Source organism: Ostrea edulis, chromosome 6 (genome assembly GCF_947568905.1).
Source record: "Ostrea edulis chromosome 6, xbOstEdul1.1, whole genome shotgun sequence".
NCBI classification, from domain to species: Eukaryota; Metazoa; Mollusca; class Bivalvia; order Ostreida; family Ostreidae; genus Ostrea; species Ostrea edulis.
This window is the reverse complement of record NC_079169.1, coordinates 71,792,304-71,818,331: the sequence shown is the minus strand read 5'-3', so window position 1 is coordinate 71,818,331 and position 26,028 is coordinate 71,792,304. Positions and strand designations below refer to the sequence as shown.

General features: G+C 36.1%; 1 protein-coding gene across 3 annotated transcripts in view; it reads right to left on the bottom strand.

Moving 5' to 3' along the window:
- Nucleotides 1-5,472: 5,472 nt before the first annotated feature.
- Nucleotides 5,473-26,028, bottom strand: part of LOC125645756 (TPR and ankyrin repeat-containing protein 1-like) — an 86,840-nt gene continuing 66,284 nt past the window's right edge. For all 3 annotated transcript variants that reach the window (XM_048871560.2, XM_048871559.2, XM_056140670.1), the window contains exons 26-36: nucleotides 25,633-25,891; nucleotides 24,854-25,023; nucleotides 24,505-24,709; nucleotides 24,307-24,415; nucleotides 23,966-24,184; nucleotides 19,400-19,574; nucleotides 18,210-18,360; nucleotides 15,109-15,273; nucleotides 14,664-14,895; nucleotides 9,288-12,361; nucleotides 5,473-6,332 (exon numbers count right to left, since the gene is read on the bottom strand). In XM_048871560.2, the coding sequence (XP_048727517.2) occupies nucleotides 6,180-6,332; nucleotides 9,288-12,361; nucleotides 14,664-14,895; nucleotides 15,109-15,273; nucleotides 18,210-18,360; nucleotides 19,400-19,574; nucleotides 23,966-24,184; nucleotides 24,307-24,415; nucleotides 24,505-24,709; nucleotides 24,854-25,023; nucleotides 25,633-25,891 (4,912 nt within the window). In that variant the 3' untranslated portion in view covers nucleotides 5,473-6,179. The remainder of the gene's footprint in view (nucleotides 6,333-9,287; nucleotides 12,362-14,663; nucleotides 14,896-15,108; nucleotides 15,274-18,209; nucleotides 18,361-19,399; nucleotides 19,575-23,965; nucleotides 24,185-24,306; nucleotides 24,416-24,504; nucleotides 24,710-24,853; nucleotides 25,024-25,632; nucleotides 25,892-26,028) is intronic.

Genomic DNA, 26,028 nt, shown 5'->3' with positions numbered 1-26,028 from the left:
TCTTGTAAGTGTTGTACGTTGTACGCTGGTGTACGTAATCTTGTAAGTGTTGTACGTTGTGCGCTGATGTACGTAATCTTGTAAGTGTTGTACGTTGTACGCTGGTGTATGTAATCTTGTAAATGTTGTACGTTGTGCGCTGATGTACGTAATCTTGTAAGTGTTGTACGTTGTGCGCTGATGTACGTAATCTTGTAAGTGTTGTACGTTGTGCGCTGATGTACGTAATCTTGTAAGTGTTGTACGTTGTACGCTGGTGTACGTAATCTTGTAAGTGTTGTACGTTGTACAGGTGGTAAAAGTGGTGAGTAGTTTAAAAAAAAGTTTTAAATTCAACATAAGTTTCAAGTTTTCCACGTCGTAAACTTCTGATATTGCCCCATTCTTCCAAATAGTCATGGCAGAACAATTTCTTACATCTTTTTTGGAAAATTGATAGGTTAATTATTAATTTAATTTAAACAATACTTTATTATGTATAATACATAAAAGGATTGGACAACAGGCGTTGCCTATATAAGCCCTCTCCATACAAATACATGGTCAAGGTCATACAGATATAGTTATCATATAATGATAATGAAGCAATATAATATTTTAAAATACATTGATAAGTTTAACAGTTTCCATTTCTATGATAATTTACAGCTTGATGTATGACTGACAAATATAATTTAGGAATGGATATAGAAATTTACTACACAGGAAAAATTAACTGATACGATCGTTTCTTATTCCAAACAACTTCTGTGCAACACATATTAAATGTACCCAACCTGTGAGAGCATTAGCGAGAACAGTGCAGAAAGTAGACTCCCACACCGACGTACAACATGTCCCGTCTAAAAACGGAAAATTTTCAGTACACTCTCAATACTCACAAAAGAGGAAGGGGTCCGTGTGCGCGTCTGTATATCTCTCTCACCTTCTCTCTATATCTAAGTTGAAAGGTTATCTTGTGATCACCGTTTTGATTGAGCTATAAACATTGAAACATTATTGGTATATGTAAAATACTCAAGACACAAACACGATAAGTGATACTGGTGAATAAACAGCAGATTTCTGTATTCCCTGCCTCTCAATCAACAAGGTGTATTCTGAGACAAATATCCGCGATTCCGTAAAAAAAAAAAATATATAAAAATAAATAAAATTAAAAAAAACCCCGAGAAATCGCAAAAGTAAATAGGTCGGATTTCGTTGCGAAATTTTGCTAGAATTTATACTGTTTAGGTGTCTCTCAATGTAGATTTTTAAGTTATACAACAGTGCCTTGATTAACCCCAATATTCCCCATGTTCGATTCTTCAAAAAATATGTAGATATACAAGTCAAGAAAACGAACATTCCCCTCTAGAAATTAAACAAGAGCCCGGCGGTGTTAATCCTTTGTATTAATTCGAGAAAGACCCTGGTACACGGCGCTCTGGGGATCATAACACTTTTTTGATTGGATTTTTACAATAGCCGTGTTGGAGCACACATCCGCTCTCCCTTGTTTACGATTTCCGAGACCAATTCCGGTTATTAATCCATGAACTACCGTTTACTGTTCCTTAATATCACAACTCAGCGCATCTATTATTCTTCACCTTTTGTTTTTCGTCATGAAATTTTAATCTTATTTCATCTTATTCTTCTCTTATGACCATTCGCTGCAGATAAGGAATTTTACAACTATCGGCTCCGTATAACAGGAAAATAAATTTTCTGAAACACATGATACATGCGTATGCTTACTCCAGCAGTAAAGATACCTTTCTTTGTTGGGCGACTTTGTGAGCATTAATAAAGACATTTCTCTGAAATTAACACATTTTCATCTTGTCATAATGTAAATTACATATAACAATGAGAGAGAGAGAGAGAGAGAGAGAGAGAGAGAGAGAGAGAGAGAGAGAGAGATAAAATGGGTATAGTGAGGCCAATTTTTAATCATTTGACAGTTGTAAAGATAGAAAGTACACTATGAGGACAAAATTCTGTCCTAACAATTACGTTCCCATAAACGTGACCTACAGCATGTGAATGATGTAGATACAAAATATTAGATTAGTGAGGACAAGAGGTGTGGGGACATATTCTCACTAATATTCTCTCCCAAATCCTTTTTTTTTTTTACAATTCGAAAGGGAGTATCCGATAAACTTTTTATAGGTGTCTTTATAGCTAAACCCAACACAGTACATTTTTGCCCTTACAATAACGTACCCGTGTATTCTCTTCTAGACATTGTGAGGACGTCCTCACGAGAGAGAGAGAGAGAGAGAGAGAGAGAGAGAGAGCGCAAACTCAATGTTTGGTGGGTGTCATAAAAAGAAAGATAACTCTTAATATTACAAGCCGTACGTACATATGTAGCTAAATATTTGTTCTCTCTCCTCCCCACTCCAAAAGCTCTTTGCAGGTCATACTATGATTTTTTTTTGTTGGAAATGACAATAAATTATTTAAAATCAAGGTATTTTGAACTATTTTCCCGGTTCAGTCGAAAAAGGGTACAGAATATATTTCAATTTAGATATACCGTAAGAAAACACGAAAGCTAAACCATGCCTTATTCACATTAGCAAATTCCAAAATTAAATAATACACATACTATTTACAAAATATTAGAAGATACAAAAGGAAGATTGGCATCTTTCTATGTTTGTGTGCCTGTAGCACTTGGCAACCTAGGTACCAGACAACCTTCAATGTTCTAAAACTGCAAACAATGGACCATGTAATGTAAAAGGTGTAGAATGATACCACCTTATTTTCATGCATACCCTTGAGGCCTTTTAATGCTGGGTTTCAGAGAAAGTAGTGTCTGAAAAGAAGTCATAAATGGTCTTTTTTTTTTTTTTTTACCTTAATTTATGGCTTATTTTTAAGAATAAGCAAGAAAATACACATTTTTTTTAATCACAGGTACAATAATCAAAGTGCTTTCTTGAATTTCCATTCACTGTACATTGTTGGGAAATTGCTTTATTAGAAATATTTGTGAAAAGATTAAAAACTAAACATCTAATGATTTAACTGTGGGTACGGTCCGTTGCCATGGAAACACGATCCATGGTTTCAGCAATTTTCACTTTTTTTAACATTTACTATCAACATACACAAAAGTGTGAGAGTTTCGTTCAGATTTGTAATTTTTGCACTTTCCACTTTTTTAAAGACAATTCTCAATGGTTACCGACAGCTTCTCTTAAAGCCATAAAAAAAGTAGTATATTTTGGTAAATATTGCTCACTATAGATTTTAACAAGAGGACCATGGGCAACAAATCTTAAGGTAATTCCACCCCTCTAGAATATAGTTTCAATCTTATATTTGATTGATGATTCTTCAAATAATATATCTAGGTAATAAATTTCATGAAACGGGTTCCTTAGAAAAAGTAACAAATGTTTGTGAAAAATAAACGAAATCTATCGCATAATGGACAAGATGAATAGTCTAATGAAAACAGAGTTATTACCCTTGAATTCAATATTTTTGAACCATAAAATTTATTAATTATATATGACTTAGACTTTTGGAATAGTTTATTTGTTACAAGATTTTTTACAATAGCTATTGAAAAATACTCCACCAAAATTTATGTTCCTGTCATACATAAATCGTATTAAATCATTGACTTTGCGAAATCTTATGACATCCCAGTAGGGTAGGACACTACTTGCATAAAACAATAAGCTCCCTTCCATGGCTCTTCAGTTTGACTGCTCTTAAATTCACTACACATGGTGCACTATAAGGGTCACGTTCACAAGATTTGAGGATTTGACTTTAATCAGCTCATTTAATCAGCGTTTTAAGAAGTTGATCACATTATAGGAACTTTATCCCATTATAGGAACTTATACCTAGCTAGGTTCATGTTAGCTGTAGTTCCCTGCATTGATCCGTCACGATATTGTTTCCGAGAGCTACGGTTTTACAGCTAGGTTATTGTTGGCATTCTCACATAAACTGTAACGTGAGGACATAGCTATACAGCTTATGGTATAAAAAGTATCTGGCACATTTGGTAACTATAGAGATGTCATTTCTACCAATGGTCATGCTCTTCTCACAATGTATCTGTATGAAAGTTTGATGAAAAAATCTTCAACAGTTCATTTGAGCTGAATGCGAAGTCCACAAAATATGGAAGGTCAAGGTGAAAAAAATCGCTAAAACGCATCAAAGATGCATATGGCCGAGTTACAGTTTGGAAAATTATGCAGCTTTGATTCGCCAAGTAAAATCATGCACATATTTCATATAGTTTATAAGTATGCAGCTTTGAATGGCCGCAATAAGTATTTAGTGTGACAATGACCTTGACCTTTAGATTTCAAAAGCAACGTGAATCTTGAATGTCATCAGGATTTGAAGTCTTGATAAACATGCACCAGCAAGTACATGTATTAAAGTTAGAGGCAAGCTCGAATCTACAGTATATAGTGAAAAATAGACCCTGACCTCAAATTAAATAGGATGATCCTGTGGGGATCCGGGTTAGAATGGGTCCTCAGTACCCCCTTGCTTGTCGTAAAAGGCAACTAAATGGGGCGGTCCTACAGGTGAGACCGCTAAAACCGAGGTCCCGTGTTGCAGCAGGTGTGGCATGATAAAGATCCCTCTCAATGGCCATAAGCGCCGAGCATAGGCCTAAATTTTGCAGTCCTTCACCGGCAATGGTGACATTTCCATATGAGAGAAATATTGAGAGGGAGTAAAACAATATTCAATCAATCAATCTTTTGGATGTGATCAAAATATGCAAGTCTGACAAAGATGCACCAAGTGCATGAAAGTCTCCGGACAAGCTCAAATCTGTGGCATTTAGTGACAAAGTGACCTTGACCTTTGGACCTCAGAATAAATAGGAACCTTCCTCTTTTGGATGTGATCATGTTATGCAAGTTTCACAAAGATGCCCTTAGTAATATGAACGTTAGAGACCGGACAAGCTCAAATCTATGGCATTTAGTGACAAAGTGACCTTGGGACCTGAAAATAATTAGGAACCTTCCTCTTTTGGATGTAATCATGTTATGCAAGTCTCACAAAGATGCACCAAAAAGTATGAAAGTTAGAGATCGGACAAGCTAATTGTGGACGCCGCCCGGCCACCCATCCTTCGCCAATTTAAAAGCCGAGATATGCTACGCAACTCGGCTAAAAAGGCACAACTGGCATAGTCCTATGATGTATCTATGTATTAAGTTTGATAAAGACGTTTTCTGCAGTTTATTCAAAGTGAAGAGGGACACATGAAAGATGAAAAGATCAATGCATTACATGGCAGGGGCATAGAAAGTTTTCCCTGTCCAACACTGTGTTGATTTGCCACACATGACTTGAGAAAATAGCTTCCATACATGTAACTGGGGCAAGCCCAAACAATATCTTCTGTAACTCCAAAGATGTGGTCTCCAAGATGTTTCTTCCCATGTGACGTTTACCTTTGCCAAATGAAAGACTAACTGAAAGGGTTAAGCAGTGTTTATTCATGATATATGTCACAACAAAGCAGGCGTTGACCATGTTTATGTGTTATATGCATGTTTAATTTTAAAACAAAAACGAGACTTTGACACCAAATATCTGTCCATGATACATGATTTTCATGAGCCAATATATCAAAGTTGGAGCTAATGTGAGACTGATACTTCACCATTTAGGTAAGTGTATATTCTTTATTTTCATTTATCAAATATAACTCTAAAAAAATACCTAAAAAATATATATTTAAGTTTATGTCCTCAACATGTTTTATGAACTATGTATGCACAAATTAAAGTGAAGTGAGGATTAGACCTACTACAAAATCATTTGCCCCCCCCCCCCCCCCCCCCCCCCCGAAGTTTCAACAAATTTGAAAAATATTGACACAGTAAACAAAAGTCAATAACATTCTCACTCAGATGTTCTGAAAATTTACTGACTGTATGATAAAGGTTTTAAATTCTATAGAATCATTTTAAAGTTATACACATGAAAAAAAAATTACAATAACAAAAACAACCTACTGTATGTACATCAACAACTATGCAAATGTGTGCTGGTACTTTCAACATTTCAAACATAACATGAATTCTATAACACTAAACTGAAATGTTAACAAAATAATAATGTATCTAAAGGCGCCAGCACTCGTCACAAGTTCACCGGAGTCCTCCCACCATCTGCTGCCCTCATCTCCTCTGACTTTTTCTTTTACCCCTCCCCTTGGGGCGCTTCTCTCGTTGTGGTTCCTCCACCACCTGTTCAATGCGATCCAATTCATCCTCAAAGTCCTCGGCATTTTGATTGGCTCGTAAAGCTTTCTCTCTCTGCTTGTCTGATCTCTGGTAAAATAAAAAAAGTAATGATGTTTTGGCCTGTGGTCTGTTAAATAAGATATTTGAACTGTTTTTTCATTCATTCCTCCATAAAGCTTTAAAGTCTTTTGTGAACCTGGTCTGACCTCAGGGGCCAGGCACATTCATTGGACAAACATGTAATGCGACTACATGTAGTACCATAGTATCATGCACATTTTTTTTATTTATCATCAAATATCCACTGGTAACAGACCTATTCAATAATCAATACTCTGCCCACTACAAAAAGATAGAAAAGGATTCTGACCCACCTAACCTATTTCTGAAAAGCATATAATAGGAACCACACAATTAAATCTTTTGGCCTAATTTTGAAAGTCAAACAATTTCCAAATCCATATATACCCCCCCCCCCCCCTTCTCCAGTCAGCTCTACACACAGGATCGGATCGGAATTAGTTCCATCTAAATCTTTTGAGATATAAAATTTTGATAGAAAATAAGATTGGAATAGCAATAAAAGTTAAAGATGAAGCCTGAGCAGTAACCATGGCCAATTCAGCACAACTGTCATCTACCCAGAGTGTCCAAGGTCTGCCGTTTACCTGTGGAATCAGGATGTGTGAATTGGAGTAATATACCTGGTCTACCTGTGTGGGGGCGTTTATTGGACAAGGAGGAGCATGTTTTGATAGCAATTAATTGCAAAGATGGAATATTCTTAACACATACATAATCAACAATGATGATAGTTATACGTGTACCATAAAAAATTTGGACATTCTCAACAGCATTCAAGTTGAGGGCCACTGATTTTCCCCAGATATATCTCTGTATCACGAAATTATAGTTAACTTTATAGTATTCAATAGACTTTGTGATACATAAAGTAATTTGCATACGTCTGTTAATTTAGTCATTTAAAATTTTAATGTTGAATTTAATATCTGCAAGTAAATCTACAATCTAAAAGAATATACATGTATTTCAATGATTTCTTTGGGGTAATTATTTCAGATGTCATGTGTGCAGAAGTTTTGTTTGTGAACTTCATGGCAGATCAGGCTCTGGGTCTTAAGTTTACAGACGGAACAAAATAGTGAAAAAAGTGAGACTTATACCAAAAGTGAGCTCATGTAAGTTTATAATGGCCCCAGAGCCTGAACACTTCCTTTCTGGTTGCAGATCGTTCTTTGAAAAGAGAAATATTTTCATGACAAAATGTCACAGACTTAGAACTTCTTAACAATGTCAACACACGCAAAATGCACCATGGGGATTTTCAAAAGTTGGCATGCATGGTCTAATGTGTTATTAAGGAGGTACTCTACATCGTCATAATGGCTTACTTCCTTTTAAAACATGGATGAAAATATAACTATCAACAATATTTGTCTATTCATTTCAAATTTTATTGCCTAGCTGAGTAGCTCAGTAGGTTTGCATGTTGACTGTTTAACTGTAGATCGCAGGTTTGAGTCCAGCAGGGGTTTAAACCTTTTTTGAGACTACTTGCATTTTTTGACTAAATAGAACAAATATGAAAAATTTCAATTTCAAAATATTGTTGTACATATCCTCCACTTTTTATCCATATCTAATTTCTCTGGTGTAGCATTCCTCCTTAAGTTTTGAATTGGCATGCAGTATGTCAATGCCTATACAGGATGCGTAAAAAAAAAAAAAATGATTTTGAAGGTCAGTCTTCAACTGCACAGGCACTCCAGCAGGTTAATTTTGTGTATTTCATAAAGTAGCTTTAAATAGAACATACCCTGTATGCTGGTATAATCTATTGACACACAATCTAATTAAAATTAGATCCTTTGATCTGCTCACGTATATTGCTACACGAGTTTTCATTAGATTGTTGACCCACGAATATCTAAGGTTCCTTTTACAGCAATTAGAGTAAGATTTCTTACTGTTAAAGTAATTCAACCCTCCTGTGATGTCATCAGATTTTGCAAAATCAATTATTTATTTAGATTTATGCATGATAGGAACATAATTTTTGTTGGAGTATTTCCGATACTTATTGTAAAAAATCTTGTTAGAAATAAACTATTTCAGAAGTCTAAGTTATAGAGGAATAATCAATGATACATGTCAAAATATTGAATCCAAGGGCAATAACTCTGTTTCTATTGATTTCTTTATCAAGTCTATTATGCGATAGATTTCCTTTATTTTTTACAGACATTTTGTATATTTTTGTGAAGATATAATTTCAAGAAATTGTTATGAATGTTACTATATCGTCATAACCAGTTTTTATGAAAATTTGATAACGCTGTTTAAGGAAAATAGCAATTTTCTGACGGTGATATATGATTCTGTTTATGTACGTCTCTCATCTTAAAAAGTGTGATGACCTATGTATTTTATTTGATAATTTGTTAGTTTTAACTCTAATGAATGGAAATAAATACACTTTTCAAACTTGTATCAGATAAAACTGCGAGTATGGAGTCACCTTAAACGAAACATTTTAAAAATTCCGAGATTATGGATTTATGACAACATTGAAAGAATCACATACAAATAAAATATCCTAGAAAGTCTTGCAACAGACGTCGCATGTTTAAAATTTTAATATCAATTAGAGATGTCAGTCATTGTGAGATTACAAATCTTAACTGTATTACTAATGCCTGCAATCTCTAACCACATGATTTTCCTTGAAAAAATACATACCATGTGCTGTTCAGGTGCCATGATTTTTGAGTTGTACAACAAAATATTTACAGGAAATATGTAATGATCCCCCCCCCCCCCCCCGAAAAAAATCCTCCAAGAGTTTACTTAGGAGAACAATTTTTTACATTTCCTTTTTCTTCCTATGTAAAAAAGGTCATTTTAGTCCAAAAGTGTTCATTTTTGACATTCCCAAACATTGAATTCTCAAATGATTACTGTGAAAAATCAGCTACCATGTAGACAGACAAACCTTTGCCCCTTTAAATTCAAGTCACTCACCTCTTTCCTTTTCTTTGCTTCCTCCTCTACATACTCTTTGATATCGTTGAAGAGACCCTCCATTTCATGAACATCTTGCTCTATCTCCTCATTCTGCCAGTCACTCTTTTCAATTATTGTCTTGATTTTTGATTCCACATTTTCCTTCTGATGACAACAGTTGATGATATGGTAACTCTCTGTTTTGTAGTATTTTTCAGCCGTTTCTCTTCCTAATTTATACTTCTGGATGAAGCTTCTCACTTCCTCTAGTGGTTCTGAAATCTTCCTCATATATTTGTTTCTGAAGAATTGGTAAAATTTCACCATTTCTTTGTGCTTTTGTGATTGTTCATGATCTTCTCTGGTTTCAAGAGTAGACTTTTCAAAAGGATTTTCAAATAGCTTGGCAAAGGGATTGTCTTTCAATTTATCTGGGCTTGGAGTTAACGAGTTCTGCAGCACTGGATTAAAATTTGGTTGTGGTAGCTGCAGAGGACTGGGAGGTTGGAGAAGTTGAGATGTTTCAGATTCAGTGGAGGACTGTCTGTCTACAGGCAAGGCATGATCTGTACCGATCTCTCGAAATTGCACTCCACAAACACCACATTTTGTGTCTGTTATTTCTGCTGACTTAAACACCTTCAGCTTTTCTTCCCTTTTCTCACGTTTCAGTTGATCTTGCACTAGGACAGTCAGATTCTGAGCCTTGGACCTTAAAATGGACCTTCGTATGAACTCAGTAATAACTCTGCAGGCTCTATCCTCCCTGTCTTGTTTCTCTTGTTCCTTTCTATCTCTGTCTATTTTCTGTTTCTCCTCCATTGTTATCTGTGTATCCATATCATCACCTTGCTCTACAGTCTTAAAATTATTGAAAACTACGTCGTGAGGGTGATCCATAACTTGAAGTGTCTCTTCTTCATGGAAAAACTTTTGGTTCAGTTCTGTAGCCTTTAGCTCCGTACTTCTAAGACCGTTTCTTTTGAAATTCTTATCCCATATATAGTATCTCAGAGAATCAGTCTCCCTCTTTGACAGCAGAATCTGGAGTGCTTTGGCCACATCTGATGGACTATCTGATTGTTGCACCAGTTGCAGAGTTTCAGACAGTCTGTTAGGGTAGTTCTCCTGTATGTCAATTTTGCAAAGTTCTCCCATCAAAGTGGTTTCCACATCCGGAAAAACACACTTACCCAGATTGCAAACATACACAAGAACAAGAACAAGGAGTCTCTCTGCGATCCCAAATCTTCCATCTTCCATCTCAGGATTGCTGGATTGAAAGACATGATGAATGAGGTTTATTCTTGAGCTAAACCCACATAAGATACCAATCATTCTTCTCAAACGATCCTGAAGGAGACTGGTGACATTATTTTTCCAGCTTCTGTGCCTTTGAACAGCCTCAAATGTTGCTACACCATTCTCATGAACAAATGTGGCATCAATGAAATAGACTATTGAAATGTAAGATTCTGGAACAACAAAAAAGAAGTTTGGCGTGTTCTGCAATTTGGCAGACAGACAGAAGGCAACTGTGGTGTAGTATTCCATCCACAAGAGGAGATGATTGTAGTGGGGCAGAAGTTCCGTACTTCCGGTGTTGCTCATCAAAACACAGAACTTGGTGAACTTAATCACAGCTTCTAGCGGATCATTGTTGTATCCCATTATCTGATCATACCCATCACAGAACCTTCTCGCAATTGAGCGAATGTATGTTTTCCCATCAAGTTCGTCCAACATTAATCCAAGTCTAATTGCCCAATCCTTTCTCTTTTCCTCCTTCTTTGGGCATTCTTTGTCCATAGATTGCTCAAAGTTGAACATGATTTCATCTGGCTTTGGTTTGATTTGAAGACTTAACAAATGATTGACAAAGCGTATCACTACAAACACCTTGATATTGTCTTTCCTCTCTTTCTTTTGCATTTCCTCATACAAACTCTTTAAATACCTGATCATTCTTTTTCTTAAATATCCAGCCTTATAGTTCCTCAACTTCTTAAGCAAATCACGAACCCGATCAGGGTCTGAAGATATCTTAGCAATATGATAATTCTCTGGAATCAAATCCTCCAACAACCAGATGCATGCTCTGTATTTTTCTTTGAAATCTTTAGGAATGAAGCACGACACATCATCACTCAGCTCCTTGTTTCTTTCCATGACATCCTCTGCACCGTGCTGAACATACACTTCAAGTTCAACAGCCATCATGTCATACTCGGTCAGAAGATCAAAACTCTTAGGCATTAAAGGAACATGAAGAAATGGACAAGGAGTTTGACTAGATGCATCATCCACTGCCTGTAATCTTCCACAGGATTCTCCAAGTTTATATGCTGGACATTGACATCTCTTGTTCCTAACAGTAGTGATGGCTTCTTCTAATTTCTTCTTCCAATGGATACCTCTCTTCACGAGAAACTTCAAGATTTTGGTCTGAATCTTCATCTTGTCTTCTTTACATTTAAAGGCCTGATTAGTTGTCTGATCCAAGATCTTTAGTGCTCTTGGTTGTTTTTTTGGATAATAAACAATCTTATCCTCTTCCTCAGCTGGATGAAATCCAAAGAATTTAAAGATTTCTTGAAGACGCCTTCTTTCTTCATCATTGACAGGCTTAGATAATATTAACAATACTCTGAAAAGATTTTGCATTCCTAAGATGCATTGGTAAAGGTTTTTCCTACTTGTTAGATCAGAGTTATGAGCCATCCAATGCATGCACTCCAATTGCCCTGCCTCTCCTGATCGAAGTGGGTAGGAATGACTAAATGCCCCAAAAGCCTTGTTGATGAACTCACTATTTCCTGTGAGCTCCCCTCTTAAAAATGCTGCTTCGCCTGCTGCAACTTTGTTCTCCAAATCTTGAAGGTTATAAAATGCTTGGTTCAGGTTTTCACACAATTCATTTTTCACCTCTTCATCTATGTCCTTATAGTTTTCATACTGACTTAGCCTTATCTTGCAGTCCAGGATCAGACTCTGCCCTATAACACCTTTGTCCCCTAACTTCTGTGCACATTCTAGAGCTTTCTCACTCATGCCCCCTTTGGCATACAAATCCACTGCTTCTTCAAGTTTTTCTGAAACAACATGTTGCAGTGTTTATTGCTATTCACATAGTAAGAAATCTATTATTGCTTTAATCTTTGAAATCAAGATCCATTTTGCAAAGTTCTGTTACTTGCATCATGTATTAAAGCAAGAAGCCCACAGGCCATATTGGTCACCTGAATATCAATTATAAGTAACACTATCCCCAAAGGCTACAAAATCTATCACTATTATCCTGTTCTACATATCACAACTAAATTCTAATATTCAGCAGCAATATAAAAACAGGAAGTGTTCTTTTAAAAAACAAAAATGTCTCTGAAAGTGTCCATACTGATAAAAGACTTTACTTAACATAAGTTCTATTAACATTATTTTGTACCCACCCTAGAGTCAGAACCCTAAGGTTGTGAAATTCACAATTTTGATAGATCCCTTTCTGCTTTTGCTAAAAGTGCATTCCATTTTCATACAGTATCAGCAAAATCAAAGAAGTTTTTAAATTATAAAGACAATAATCACTATAACTTTAGCCCCAACCTGAAAGTAAGTTCCTACCCCGAGATCATGAAATTTACTATTTTGGTAAAGGACTATACATCACTATATGCACTAAGTTTTCCTTGTAGAGAAGACAACTTTTAAAAATTTATCAATTTTTGCCCCAATGCTAAGGCCCCTCGGGTGTAGGAGTCCTGAAATTTACAATATCTACAAATTTGAAAAGAATTGGAATGATAGTTTTCAAGAAGCAAGCAGAAATGTTCAATTGTTAATGCATGATACACGTCAATGGATACGGAAGCATTGCAATAGGTCACCTGAGTGACTTGAGTGACCTAAAACTTAACAAGAGGCCCATGGGCCACATCGCTCACCTGAGTCACCTTGGCCCATATCTGAAGACTTTCCATATATATTTGCATGTAAAACCTTGGTCCCTATTATGGCCCAAACTACCCTTTGCAAACTTGAATCTACACTATGTCAGAAAGCTTTCATGTAAATGTCAACTTCTTTGGCCCAATGGTTCTTGAGAAGAATATTTTTAAAGCTTTTTCCTATATTTGTATGTAAAACTTTGAACCCCCCCCACTTGTGGCCCCATCCTACCCCCCAGGGGCCATGATTTGAACAAACTTGAAACTGCACTATGTCAGAAAGTTTTCTTGTAAATATCAGCTTTTCTGACTCAGTGGTTATTGAGAAAAAGATTTTAACTATATATTTGTATGTAAAACTTTGATCCCCCTTGTGGCCCCATCCTACCCCCGGGGGCCATGATTTGAATAAACTTGAATCTGCACTATGTCAGAAAGTTTTCATGTAAAAATCAGCTTTTCTGGCTCAGTGGTTCTTTAGAAGAAGTCTTTCCCTATATATTTGTATGTAAAACTTTGATCCCCTATTGTGGCCCCATCCAACGCAAGGAGCCCATGATTTGAACAAACTTGAATCTGCATTATGTCAGGAAGCTTTCATGTAAATCTCAGCTTTTCTGGCTTAGTGATTCTTGAGAAGAAGATTTTTAGAGTTTTTCCCTATATATTTGTATGCAAAACTTTGATCCCCCTTGTGGCCCCATCCTACCCCCAGGGGCCATGATTTGAACAAACTTGAATCTGCACTATGTCAGAAAGTTTTCATGTAAAAATCAGCTTTTCTGGCTTAGTGGTTCTTGAGAAGAAGACTTTTAAAGATTTTTCCTATATATTTGTATGTAAAACTTTGATCCCCTATTGTGGCCCCATCCAATCCCCGGGGCCCATGATTTGAACAAACTTGAATCTGCATTATGTCAGGAAGCTTTCATGTAAATCTCAGCTTTTCTGGCTTAGTGGTTCTTGAGAAGAAGATTTTTAAAGTTTTTCCCTATATATTTCAATGTAAAACTTTGATCCCCCCTTGTGGCCCCATCCTACCACCGGGGGCCATGATTTGAACAAACTTGAATCTACAATATGTCAGGAAGCTTTCAGGTAAATTTCAGCTCTTCTGGCCCAGTGGTTCTTGAGAAGAAGATTTTTAAATGACCCCACCCTATTTTTGCATTTTTGTGATTATCTCCCCTTTGAAAGGGACCTGGCCCTTCATTTGAACAAACTTGAATCCCCTACACCTATGGATGCTTTTTGGCGAGTTTGGTTGAAATTGGCCCGGTGGTTCATGAGAAGATGAAAATGTGAAAAGTTTACAGACAGACGGACAGAGAGACAGACGGACGGCGGACAAAATGTGATCAGAAAAGCTCACTTGAGCCTTTGGCTCAGGTGAGCTAATAAAACCACAAAACTCCACAAATTTCCTGAATGAAAATTTCTTTACACCTACCAGCCTCCTGGAACAGCATAGCTGCTTCCTCTATGTAGCTTTTGTGAATCAGGAAGTCTGTTCTTTCCTCCAGATTGGGCAGACGACCCAGAGCTGCCATCATTTTCTCCTTGTTCCCGGAGCGATGATAGACTTCAGCTGCCTTAAAACTCAGACTTTCTACTGTGTGTAGGTTTCTTGGAGCATTATCTCTAAGGATCTGGGGCAATGGTATTCTCTTCCTTTCCAAATCCTAGAATTATTCAAAAATCACATATCAGTGATGTAATTTTCGAACTCTGTCCCTCTAATCTCATTAGGCAAAGATCATAATGGTATTATAGAATACATAACAAAATGTGTTTGCAAAACATGAATGCCCTGAATATAATTACAAGTGGCAATGTTGACTTTAACATATCATTAATTAATAGCTAATCATTACACTGAATATATAAAAATGTACCTTTTTCAACAGTTTATATCTCTGTAATGTATCAATGGCCATCTCATACAGATCATTCTCCACCAAAGTGTCCACCGATAAATTGAACTTTCCTAGCTGTTCATAGCACCTGCTTCCTTCGATGGGACGCTTCAATTTGCGGTAAGTCTCACCAGCTTTCTCCAACTGTAAAAAGAATTCCGAAATGAAATACTGAATGTTATATATTTACATTTCCATTGTTATAGCTTTTGATTTTCACAAATTGTAAGGATACTTATTTTCTCATGAATGTGCTGCAGTTGTGAACAATGTACAAATGTAATACAGTCAAACCTGTAATAAGAGACCGTCCAACGGAGAATGGAAAAAAGGTCACATATGACAGGTGCATGGTCTCTTAATACAGGTTGCCTATTTTCCGCAGTTAATTGATAAAATTTCACAAATAATTTGTGCAATGGAGAAAATGACTACATGTATTTGGAATTTATCATTAAGAATATCAAGTACGATTTTAATAGTTGTAAAATAAAATTAATAATACACTGCGGTTAAAAATCTAGAATACAATGTGTTGTATCATAATTCATTATTCATCAAAAATTACATTTAATATGTTTAAGATTGATACACATGCATTTCATATTACACATTTACATGAGATTTAAATCTCATTTATGAACTGCAAGTAAATTTTCTAAAATTTATAAACACTTTGTTGTAAAGAGTATTTATGTATAGGCTACTTGTACAGTGTAACTAAAAAATGCAATGCTTGTGGTAAGAAAGCAAATGATGAAGTGTTGTGTCTCCTTTTGTACAATACATGCTGGAAATATGTTATTCAATTTGAGAAACATTAAATAAATCACAATATCCATTGTACATACACAGCAAATCTTTTAAGCTTTGAACTAATGCAGGTAACTTTCTTGAACTCAGACTTGTCAAATACTCGGGACATGTCGAAGTGAGCCGCTAGTTCCGGTCATTATTCTGGAAACCTCAAGTATCTCATGCAGGAAAACTGCGAATACTCCGTTTAAAATTTCAGTCCTAAGCACAATATTTACCTGATTTATATCGTAATCGGGCAATTTTTTCACATAATGGTATAACAAGTGGTAAATTTTCATTTCCGATCTAGAGAAATTCACACCTTCAAATACACCGGCCTTGATTCCCTGATCCTTGATTTTGTTAAATAAACAACAACTTGGGTTTTATTAATTAACCACACACGACCCTGCATGTTGACAGATTGGGTATAATAATTGATTCAGAGGGCCTACTAAACAACATCACCGCCAAACTACGCGATATAAAACTAAAGTGTTAGGGGCGATAATTCCCAGAATAGTCGTGCGTTTGAAAATGAAAGTGTTAGGGGCGATAATTCCCAGAATAGTCAGCTCAACCGAAATCGAAAGTAGTAATCGAAAAATGTACAGTCGTTAAATAGAGGTAAAATTTCCTGAAAATACACGAAAAGGTTGTAAAACTCATGGTCGTTGGTCGCGTCAGACAGGTGGTCGTTTAATACAGGTACAATAGATCGAGTAATGTTTTGGGGGGAACTTTTTTATGGTAACATACGACAGGGAGTCGCTTAATACAGTGGGTCACTATGGCAGTTTTGACTGTGCATCTATTTTAAAATCTGGGAAATCAGACAGAAATGAAAACAGAATGTAAATATAAGAAATAAACTTTTTGAAAATACAAGAAGGTATTAACTGCAATGCTTCACGGCGGCATGAAAAGAACGCCAGCGTGAAGCATCTCAGTTCATATCCTCATGAATTTTCAAAAATGAAATTTATTTCTTAAATGATCTACAGGTGACTCTTGATAATTCAGAACCTTGATAAAACTTCGAGAGATTGAAGGTGAAGCCAAAGCTGGAAGTTAGAAGGTTCGACCATTATGGCTCATGTTTCTTAATAATTGGATATTATAGCATTATTTTGACATGTTTTCCCTTCATATTTTTTAAATAATTGACCTGATTTCAACAACACTGAACTCTATCTTGCATAAATAAATCTTTTTTAAACAAGAGGTACTGTGAGCAATGCTCACTAAGAATACCCCCCGCTTACCCCAATCTCCCAAAGGGTGTTGGTAATAGGTATAAACTACCTCTTTTCTGAGTGTAAAAAACAAATGGCATGACAAACCGAACCATATTGCTACTTCGATGTCCAGTGCGCGTGACCTTTGACCTTTTGACCCCAAAATCGATAGGGAACATCTTCATCCCATGGGTAGTCCATATGTATGATATGGTGACGGTAGGTGGAAAGGATAATGCTTTAGAGTCCGGAAACCATTGCGTCTACAGATGGACGGACGGACAGACGGACAACCCGATTCCAGTATACCCCCCCCACAACTTGTTGCGGGGGGTATAAAAATGTCTATGTATTCATTTGTTCTTTCTAATTAGCAATTACTGATCCGACTACACCCCTCTGTCCCTCCCTCGAGTTGACAGGGCCTTAACCAGATGGTTCTGTATCGCTAATTCAGTTTTTGAGAGAGTTGCCATGATTACAGAGGATTGGGAAGAAACCCACAAAATTCATAATTCAAGAGAATTCTTTCGCACGTCTACAAAAATTTAATTATTTTCTAAAAATTAGTGTCTCGCTGTCAAGTCAATACAAATGGTGAATTTCATTTATAGTCATAATATATATGAAACAAAATCAAAGCAAACTGACCAATTAAAACAATTAACTATCTTCTACAAAAGAGAAGCACAGATGAGGCATGATTCACCTATGTAAACACCTAATGAACATAGACAAGCTAGCCCCAGGCATTCACCATTATCCAGCTAACTGAAACAATAATACGCTTGATTGGTGTGAATATGCTACCATCACTTTAAAGTGAGAGTGAAAAACAATGAAATTTATTTTATAGGACCTAAATATCATTTTGAGAAATTGAGAGTGCATTAGTTAATTAGAGAAAAAAATTGGGATCGTAGTTTCACTTCCAGAGATCAAGAACTTTGAGAGATCTCAAGTTAGAGCCATCAAGAGTCATCTGTACCTCAAACTGTTTTCTCTGTTACATCATCAGGTTTCTTTCAACAGAAATTTCTTCACCTGATTTATTTTTTCATACAGATGAGCCACCAATTCTTTTTCTCGGGAATTCTGCAGGCAGATGACAGCCTTGTTTGGTAGTTCACACTCCAGGAACTTTTCAGCAGCCGCTAAGAATGCCTCCCTCATCTTCGCCGGATTATCCTTCATTCTGAAATGAAATACATTTCACACCATGAAACTAATGATCTTTCTCATTACATTGTTATGGAAAGTGTGGGACCCCCTCACACCATGCTCTGTGCCACCCCCTCACACCATGCTCTATAGTAAGACAGCATCCCTGCAAGTGCTATTGAAATCAAAACACGCGGAATTTAGGAATATCAATTCCAATGACCCAGGCCTTTTACTGAAGATTCCTTATTTTACACGAGTAATTATTATCGTGAAATGACTCATGGACGTCAAATCGCAAGAACATAAATTCGCTAGTGCTCTTTTGATCAAGAGTTTTTGCATGTAATTTGGCAATATATATTTAAAAGTGAGTGATGTTTCTCGCGAATTTATGTGATAATAAATTATTCACGAATATTTAGGAATTTACAGTATAATCCTGAAAACCATTAGCAACCAAAATTAATAAGTTCTAGTTTAACAGGAATCGGTATCAGACATACAACATGATTATAGAGTATATACTGTATAATCGGTATCAGACATACAGCACATGATTATAGAGTATATACTGTATAATCGGTATCTGACATACAGCACATGATTATAGAGTATATACTGTATAATCGGTATCTGACATACAGCATGATTATAGAGTATATACTGTATAATCAGTATCAGACATACAGCGTGATTATAGAGTATACACTGTATAACATACACAAGTTACTGACAACTTTGTATTTGTATGTACTATTCATAGTGTAAGATTCATGTAATAGTTTGATTAATACTGCATAGCATCAGTTATCAAAATACCAAAAAAGACTAATCATTTTCGGAGGAGTTGTGTCCACGAAGTCAAGTGGGAAAAAACAGACATCAGTATTTCTATGTCCCCTTTGGCATTGCGGCAGGGGACAAAAATTCCTTTAATAAAACATAAAAGATGTATCTTAAATCTTGCACTCAAAGGGGAATAAACAAACGCAATGTCAACTAACAAAGGGGAATAAACAAACGCAATGTCAACTAACAAAGGGGAATAAACAAACGCAATGTCAACTAACCTGGAAGCGACAAGTGCAGACTGGTGAGCATTGGCGATTTTCTCCATGTGAAAATTCTTGCCACGATTAAAGCACTTGGCTGCCACCTCATACAAGGAATGCTTCATGAACTCTTCTCCTCTCTTAAGCCATTCTTCTAGTGTGGACTCCTCTGCAAACATTCCATCTGCTGTATCTACAACGGAATGTCACTGGGTCTGATTATAGAGCACTAAACACAATATGTTCATAACTTCATGAAGTTGGCCAAATTGACCAGGAACCATTGGACTTCATCTTAAACAATGCTGCCCCCCCCCCCCCCCCCCCCCCCATTTTCAAGCTTACAAGGTTGCTACGCTTCACTATATGTCCCCCACTGCCACAAAAAAAGTTGAAGCACAAAAGTCCCATATAAAATTTGTCCAATCAAAATGAAGGCATAATATGATCAACTACATATGGTGAATAACAATCCTGCAAAACCTGAACAAAATCCGTACAGCGGTCTCTGAGGAGTTGCATCCACAAAGTGTTCCTATAGTGTAGCATGTACAAATTCAACAAAGTACCACAACTCCTGTAAAATTTGTCGAATTAAAATGGCAGCGCAATACGATCAACTACATATGGTAACTAAGAATCTTACAAAATTTAACCAAAATCCATTGAGCGGTTTTGGAGGAGTTGCATCCACAAAGTCAAGTAGGACGGACACCGGTATTTTTATGTCCCCTTCTGTGTTGCACTGGGGGACAAAAATGTCTGATTAAAAGAAAGTCAGATCTGAGCTAACTGGAAAAATAAACCTAGTTTAGAGAATAAATCTGTTGGCAGGGGTAAACAATGATTGCAAGTCTACATTATGACAAATTAGCAATTCATAATTTTTTTGCATTGTACACTTTAGTCTAATGGGATTAGACAGGATCGGTGATTCCGAAGGTCCGTCGGACATTGGCAACTGTCCGGTAATTTTTGTTTTGGTCCGATTAATATCAGTTGTTGGTCGGACCAAGTGTCCGATAATTTTTTCCCCAATGAAATACATGCTTAGATAAATTTTCAGCAAAATGTCCCAAAATTTATTCTGTTCTTTAGTTGTTGCAAACAGAAAACATGTTTACATTTAACTCAAATATTTATGAAACTTGCTATCATCTTCAATTCCCTCGAGAGGGTGATAATACAATTGAGCAATATACCGTGAATCTACAGACGTCTTTAAAGCGTTTGAATTAGGTAATAAATAACACGTAAATAAAGCGTTTAAACTATACTCTGATCACGAAGTACTTGAACAACACGAGCACGTTTGATTGAACAATTTGCATTTGAGTTACGCGAATTGCTCATTACAAGTTAAAAAAACCCACTTCATTTAATTGATAGTAGTGTCAAAACAATTTGAGATATTGAGTGGACAATATCTTTCTATGTCCTAAGTGGACTGACCCTTGACCTTTGACCATGTGACTAAAAATCAAAATGGGTCATTTAACTCCTTAGGATGTACCAGTGTACCAAATTTGGTGTCAATCAAGCAAAGATTCTTAATATAAGGGTGACAATATATTACTAGTCCAGTTTGATCTTTGACCACATGAACCCAAAAATTCATAAGGGCCATCTACTCGTTATGATCTACCAGTGTACCAAGTTAGATGTCTGTCAAGCAAAAGGGTTCACAAGATATTGAGCAGACAGTATATTCCTATGTCCAGTTTGACCCTTGACTACAGTCCCCGAAACATTCTTCTTTCCCACTTGAACGGTGAGCGAACGGTGAACGCATGGTGAGCGAACGGTTAACACAATTTGGTGAACGGTGAGCGAACGCAGAGTGAACGGTGAACGAACGGTGAGCGCATGCTGAACGCAAAATGATCTATTTACTCGGAATGTTTCGGATTTTTCCCTGGGATTTTACTTATTTCATAATCAAGTAATAAAATACATGTACATGTATATTTTATCAATTAATAAAAAAATGAAATAAACCGGAATCGTGATACAGCATATTTTACAGTTCTGGATATATTCAATGTAATATATTTTTGTACGAATGTAGGACAGAAAGTCACAGGACAAAATGACCATGGACAAAAAGTCACAAGAAATTTTATGAAAGAAGGACAAAATGTCACAGGACAAAAAGTCACAGTTTATAAGAAAATAAAAAGTATTGATTTTTATATATATTTTAAAACATATCTGTTCTTTTAAGAAAATATATATGCAAAATTTATATTTTCTATGAGATTTTGATAATAATTATAAAATTGTTATTCCTTTTATCATGTTTATTATAAAATATTATTTTGATTTTTAAAAAGAGATTTTTTTTATTGAGATAAAATAAAAATAAGCTTTATGATCATTTGGTTTAGTATACTACATATTAATGATTGTCAAAACAAAATCTGATGGCAGAATTATGGTTGGCTTCCTTTCACTCTAGATAATTGTCAAAACAAGAAGCAAGTGAACTGTCATATAATAATTGCTATATAAACAAGTTAATGATTTTTCCTTTAATATCTAATAATGAACTGAAGGTGCTAAATGTGGCAAAACAAACACTAATAAGTGACATCTTTTCCCTTCTACCTCCCATCCACTGTAAAAAATGCCTGGTGTCTGAACAACAGCTTTAGTGAGCATGTTTGTGACTTTTTGTCCTGTGACTTTTTATCCTATCTACCGGGTAATCAAAAGTCATCAGTGTGACTTTTTGTCCTACGGATTTTGTGACTTTTTGTCTTGTGTCTTTTTGTCCTGTGACTTTCTGTCCGTATACCTTTTTGTACAAGTACCGAGTATACATGTATATATTTCATGAAATTATCGCAAATTGTACATTAATACACGCAACAGTCATACACAAACAACAGCAAATTTCGTATGTACATCGTATATACCATTACATGTACAGATACATTTAATGCATGGGTATAATATATATACAATGCATGTGAAAAGGAAAACACTATAGTCTACATGTGTAGTGACATCCAGAATTTACAGGTGTTCATGTATGGCTTCAAACTTTACAAACTTGTTTTGGTATACCTGTAATTAACAAACACAAAGGAGTCAAGATAGATGCAGTAAACAAACAATAGGGACAGTATACCCTGTGTCAACACCTCAACACTCCTAACAGTATTAAATATTCCTACTTACATTATCATGTGTCATTCATTTGTCACAGCTACATGGACCCAAGGAAATAATCCTAGAATTTATGCACATGAAAATACAAAACTTACTATTTTTATTATTGATGTGACCATAGATTGCAGTTAAATCGTGCAATATTTTGTATATTTTTGATTTAGATAAAACTGTTTATTGTACTGAACTACCCGTAGAATGTTTAAAGGCTAATGCAGAAACGTACAAGATAAACAATCATTACATCTTTGCATTAAGAACAAATGTTACAAAAGTTTCAAATTTGGCAAGAGTAGTAAATATCAGTTTATTGACATTGTCTTTCATAAATATAGGCGTAAAAATAGCTATATCAGTTTGACATTCTGACACGTACATACGGTACAATGTACATTATGTAGCATCGTTTGTTTGTTTTTATTTTTCAAAGTGGGGGGGTGGGGTGTGATTTGTTTAAAACTCTTGTCAAGCAATGCAAAATGATTATAATAATTTGTGCTTTTGCACGAACTTGTAAATGCTAAATCGTGAACACAGGGGAAGAGGTTTTCATTACCTGAAACTGCCTTATTTTTTGTACCTGGGTTAAATTCATAACGACAAGCTCTTATATTCGTCTCTCATTTAGATTTTTTTTAACAAAAGCTCATATGAACCTTTTGGCATTCACAGTGGATAATCCTAACATTTTGTACTTCAAAATTAAATTTCTGATATAGTAAGAAAGTCTCCTTCCACTCTTACGCACACGTTCAATTTTCATTTTCACCTTGCTATCAAGATTGGTTCTTTCACTTTGGTGTTCCGAATGACAATGAAAAGACTGAACGATGAACGAATGGTGAGCGCACGCTGAACGCTTTGTGAACGGTGAACGCAAAACTGAACAAAGAGCGCACGCTGAACGAACGGTGAGCGAATGGAAAAATGGTAAAGCAGAACGTTTCAGGGACTGTATGTGAACTAAAAGTCAATAAGGGTCATCTACTCCTTAGGATGTACCAGTGTACTAAGTTTAATGTCTGACAAGAATAGGGTTCTCAAGATATTGAGTAGACAGTATGTTCCTATGTCCAGTTTAACCCTTGAATTTGACCATGTGACCTAAAAATCAATAGGGTTAATACAATGTACCAAATTTGATGTCTGTCAAGCAAAGGGTTCTCAAGATATTGAGCTGACGGTATCTTCCCATGTCCAAAGTGGATTGACCTTTGGACCTAAAAACCAATAGGGGCCTCTTCTACTCGTAACCAACTTATATATGAAATATCATTACGATCAAGTGAATGGTTCACATGATATTGAGCAGATAACATGTGGTTTTCTGACTGAATGACCTATAGGTGCAAAGTAATATGCCCCTCTTCGACTTCTGCATCTGACACTTTCATTCTATGAATTCATTACCATTTTCCACTTCAGAGCTTGTTATATTCCTGGTCAGTTTGCGAGCCTTGAAGTATTGAAACATAGGTGCTCTTTTCTCCATGTCCTCGTCAAATATCCAAACATTCACACGAGCCCTCGTTACAGCTGTGTACAAATGCTTCAGTTCCGCATTCAACACTTTGTGTTGGTTAGGGTCAAAGGCCAAAGGCCTTGGACGATCAGCTTGCTGGAGAACTTCTGAAATTTAAATCTTGTGTTTGAGGCAAACATCTAAACCAAAGTTTGTATATCCAAGAAATATTGGAAATCATGGGAACAAAAATGAAGTTCCCCAAAACACTTGAACTTGAAATGAGTACCAGCGTCAATTTCCACTAGACTCTCAGAGTTGTTCTGCTTGGTGGCTTGTGTGTTTGTTGCAGCCAAGCGTTCCAAGAACTCAGTCACTACCCTCCACTCTTTTGTGGCCTGATATTAAAGTGAAAAATTTATCAACTACATTAACAATCTATTTGTTGGTGAATATATCATATACTTATAACAAGTTTATGTCACACCTGGGAATCTTTGAAGAAGTTGTAAAGAAGAATGTCATCAAACTCCAGTCCCTTGGCCTCATAAATTGTCAGAATCAGTCCCAGATTGAGCTCCTCTGGAATGTTATCTCTAGCAGCATCATTCACCACCAGGATTGCTTGGTGAGCTCCAAACTCAATGTGGGAAGTTTTCCTTTTGTTTCCTCTCAACAGCACAGCTAAATCACTGTTGAAATGGTATTTCATAGTCACTCTAAGTAACTACATTGAAAATGCTTTATCCTTCCATTACATCATCTACCACTCATTACGACAATATTCAGGCACAACAAATAACAAGTTCCACATCTATAAATTTTGAGTCACCTACCTAAAACTACAAGACTCCAGCAGTACAGGGGGAGGTCCCTGGAACAGCCCCTGGTCTTTCTGTAGTCGATCAAAGGATTCTGGGAAGAATTCCACCATGAGGTCCAAAATACTCGAGGCTAAGTACAGGATGCCGGCATGGGATCGGTAATTATGGGTCAGCTGATACACCTGAATCATTTCAACTTACCAATAAAAATAGTTTTCCCAGTGTGATTGATATCTGCTTTCAAATTCCAATTTTGTATTCATTCCTAATTAATGTTAATGATAATCAGGACAGAGCAAAGCATTTCATCACAACACAGCATCATTTATAACATATGGCAAAAAATTGGTAACTATGACCTTGACCTTCAGACTGAGAAATTTACTGGCTTCTTGTTCTTCACATTTTTCTGTCGCATGCATGAGATCAAAAGATCATTTTTTTGTTGTTGTGCTTACGACATTGTTACATTCAAATACTGACTACAAAATTCAAATGACCTTGGATTAGGGCTAGTTTGACCTTCCAATCCCCACTAACCATCTGTGTAAAAATACTCAGGATTGACTGATCTTTCCTTCATGCACAATACAGAGCTTTCCATTTCATGGAGTTCATATAACATGCCCACAATTTGGATATATAATAGAGTCCCTGATTTAAATCATTCCTGTTTTCAAATCTCCATACATATATTCTTTCCCCATGAAGTGCAACTATAGAATAATTATACATGTATATCCTTTTGAAAATATACAAGAAAAAAATAACATTTAATTTTTCTTTTTTACCTGTTTTGGTACTTTCACGCCAGAGGTTTTTCCAATAGCATGCATAGATCTCTTGGCATAGAAGAACAGAGAGCGAAGGTCATTGAATCTGAATGATATGCCCCTCATGATGCTCTGGGCTGTGTCTCCTGTCAGGAACATCTGATTTGGAGACTGACAGACCCTCAGAAGGAGGCAGAGTTCAGCCTGAGTGAAGTCCTGAGTCTCGTCCACATAGATCTGATGGACAATCCATCTCATCTCCTTCTCTTTCTTAAATCTATACAGAAAAAACAATACATTTTAATGGCTATTTATCTATATACTACAACAGTATATAATGAGTTTCATTTACCGCCCTCCCCCCACCCTTTCCCCTCAACTGGTGAAACTGAAGGCAACAATAGTTTTCCTCTA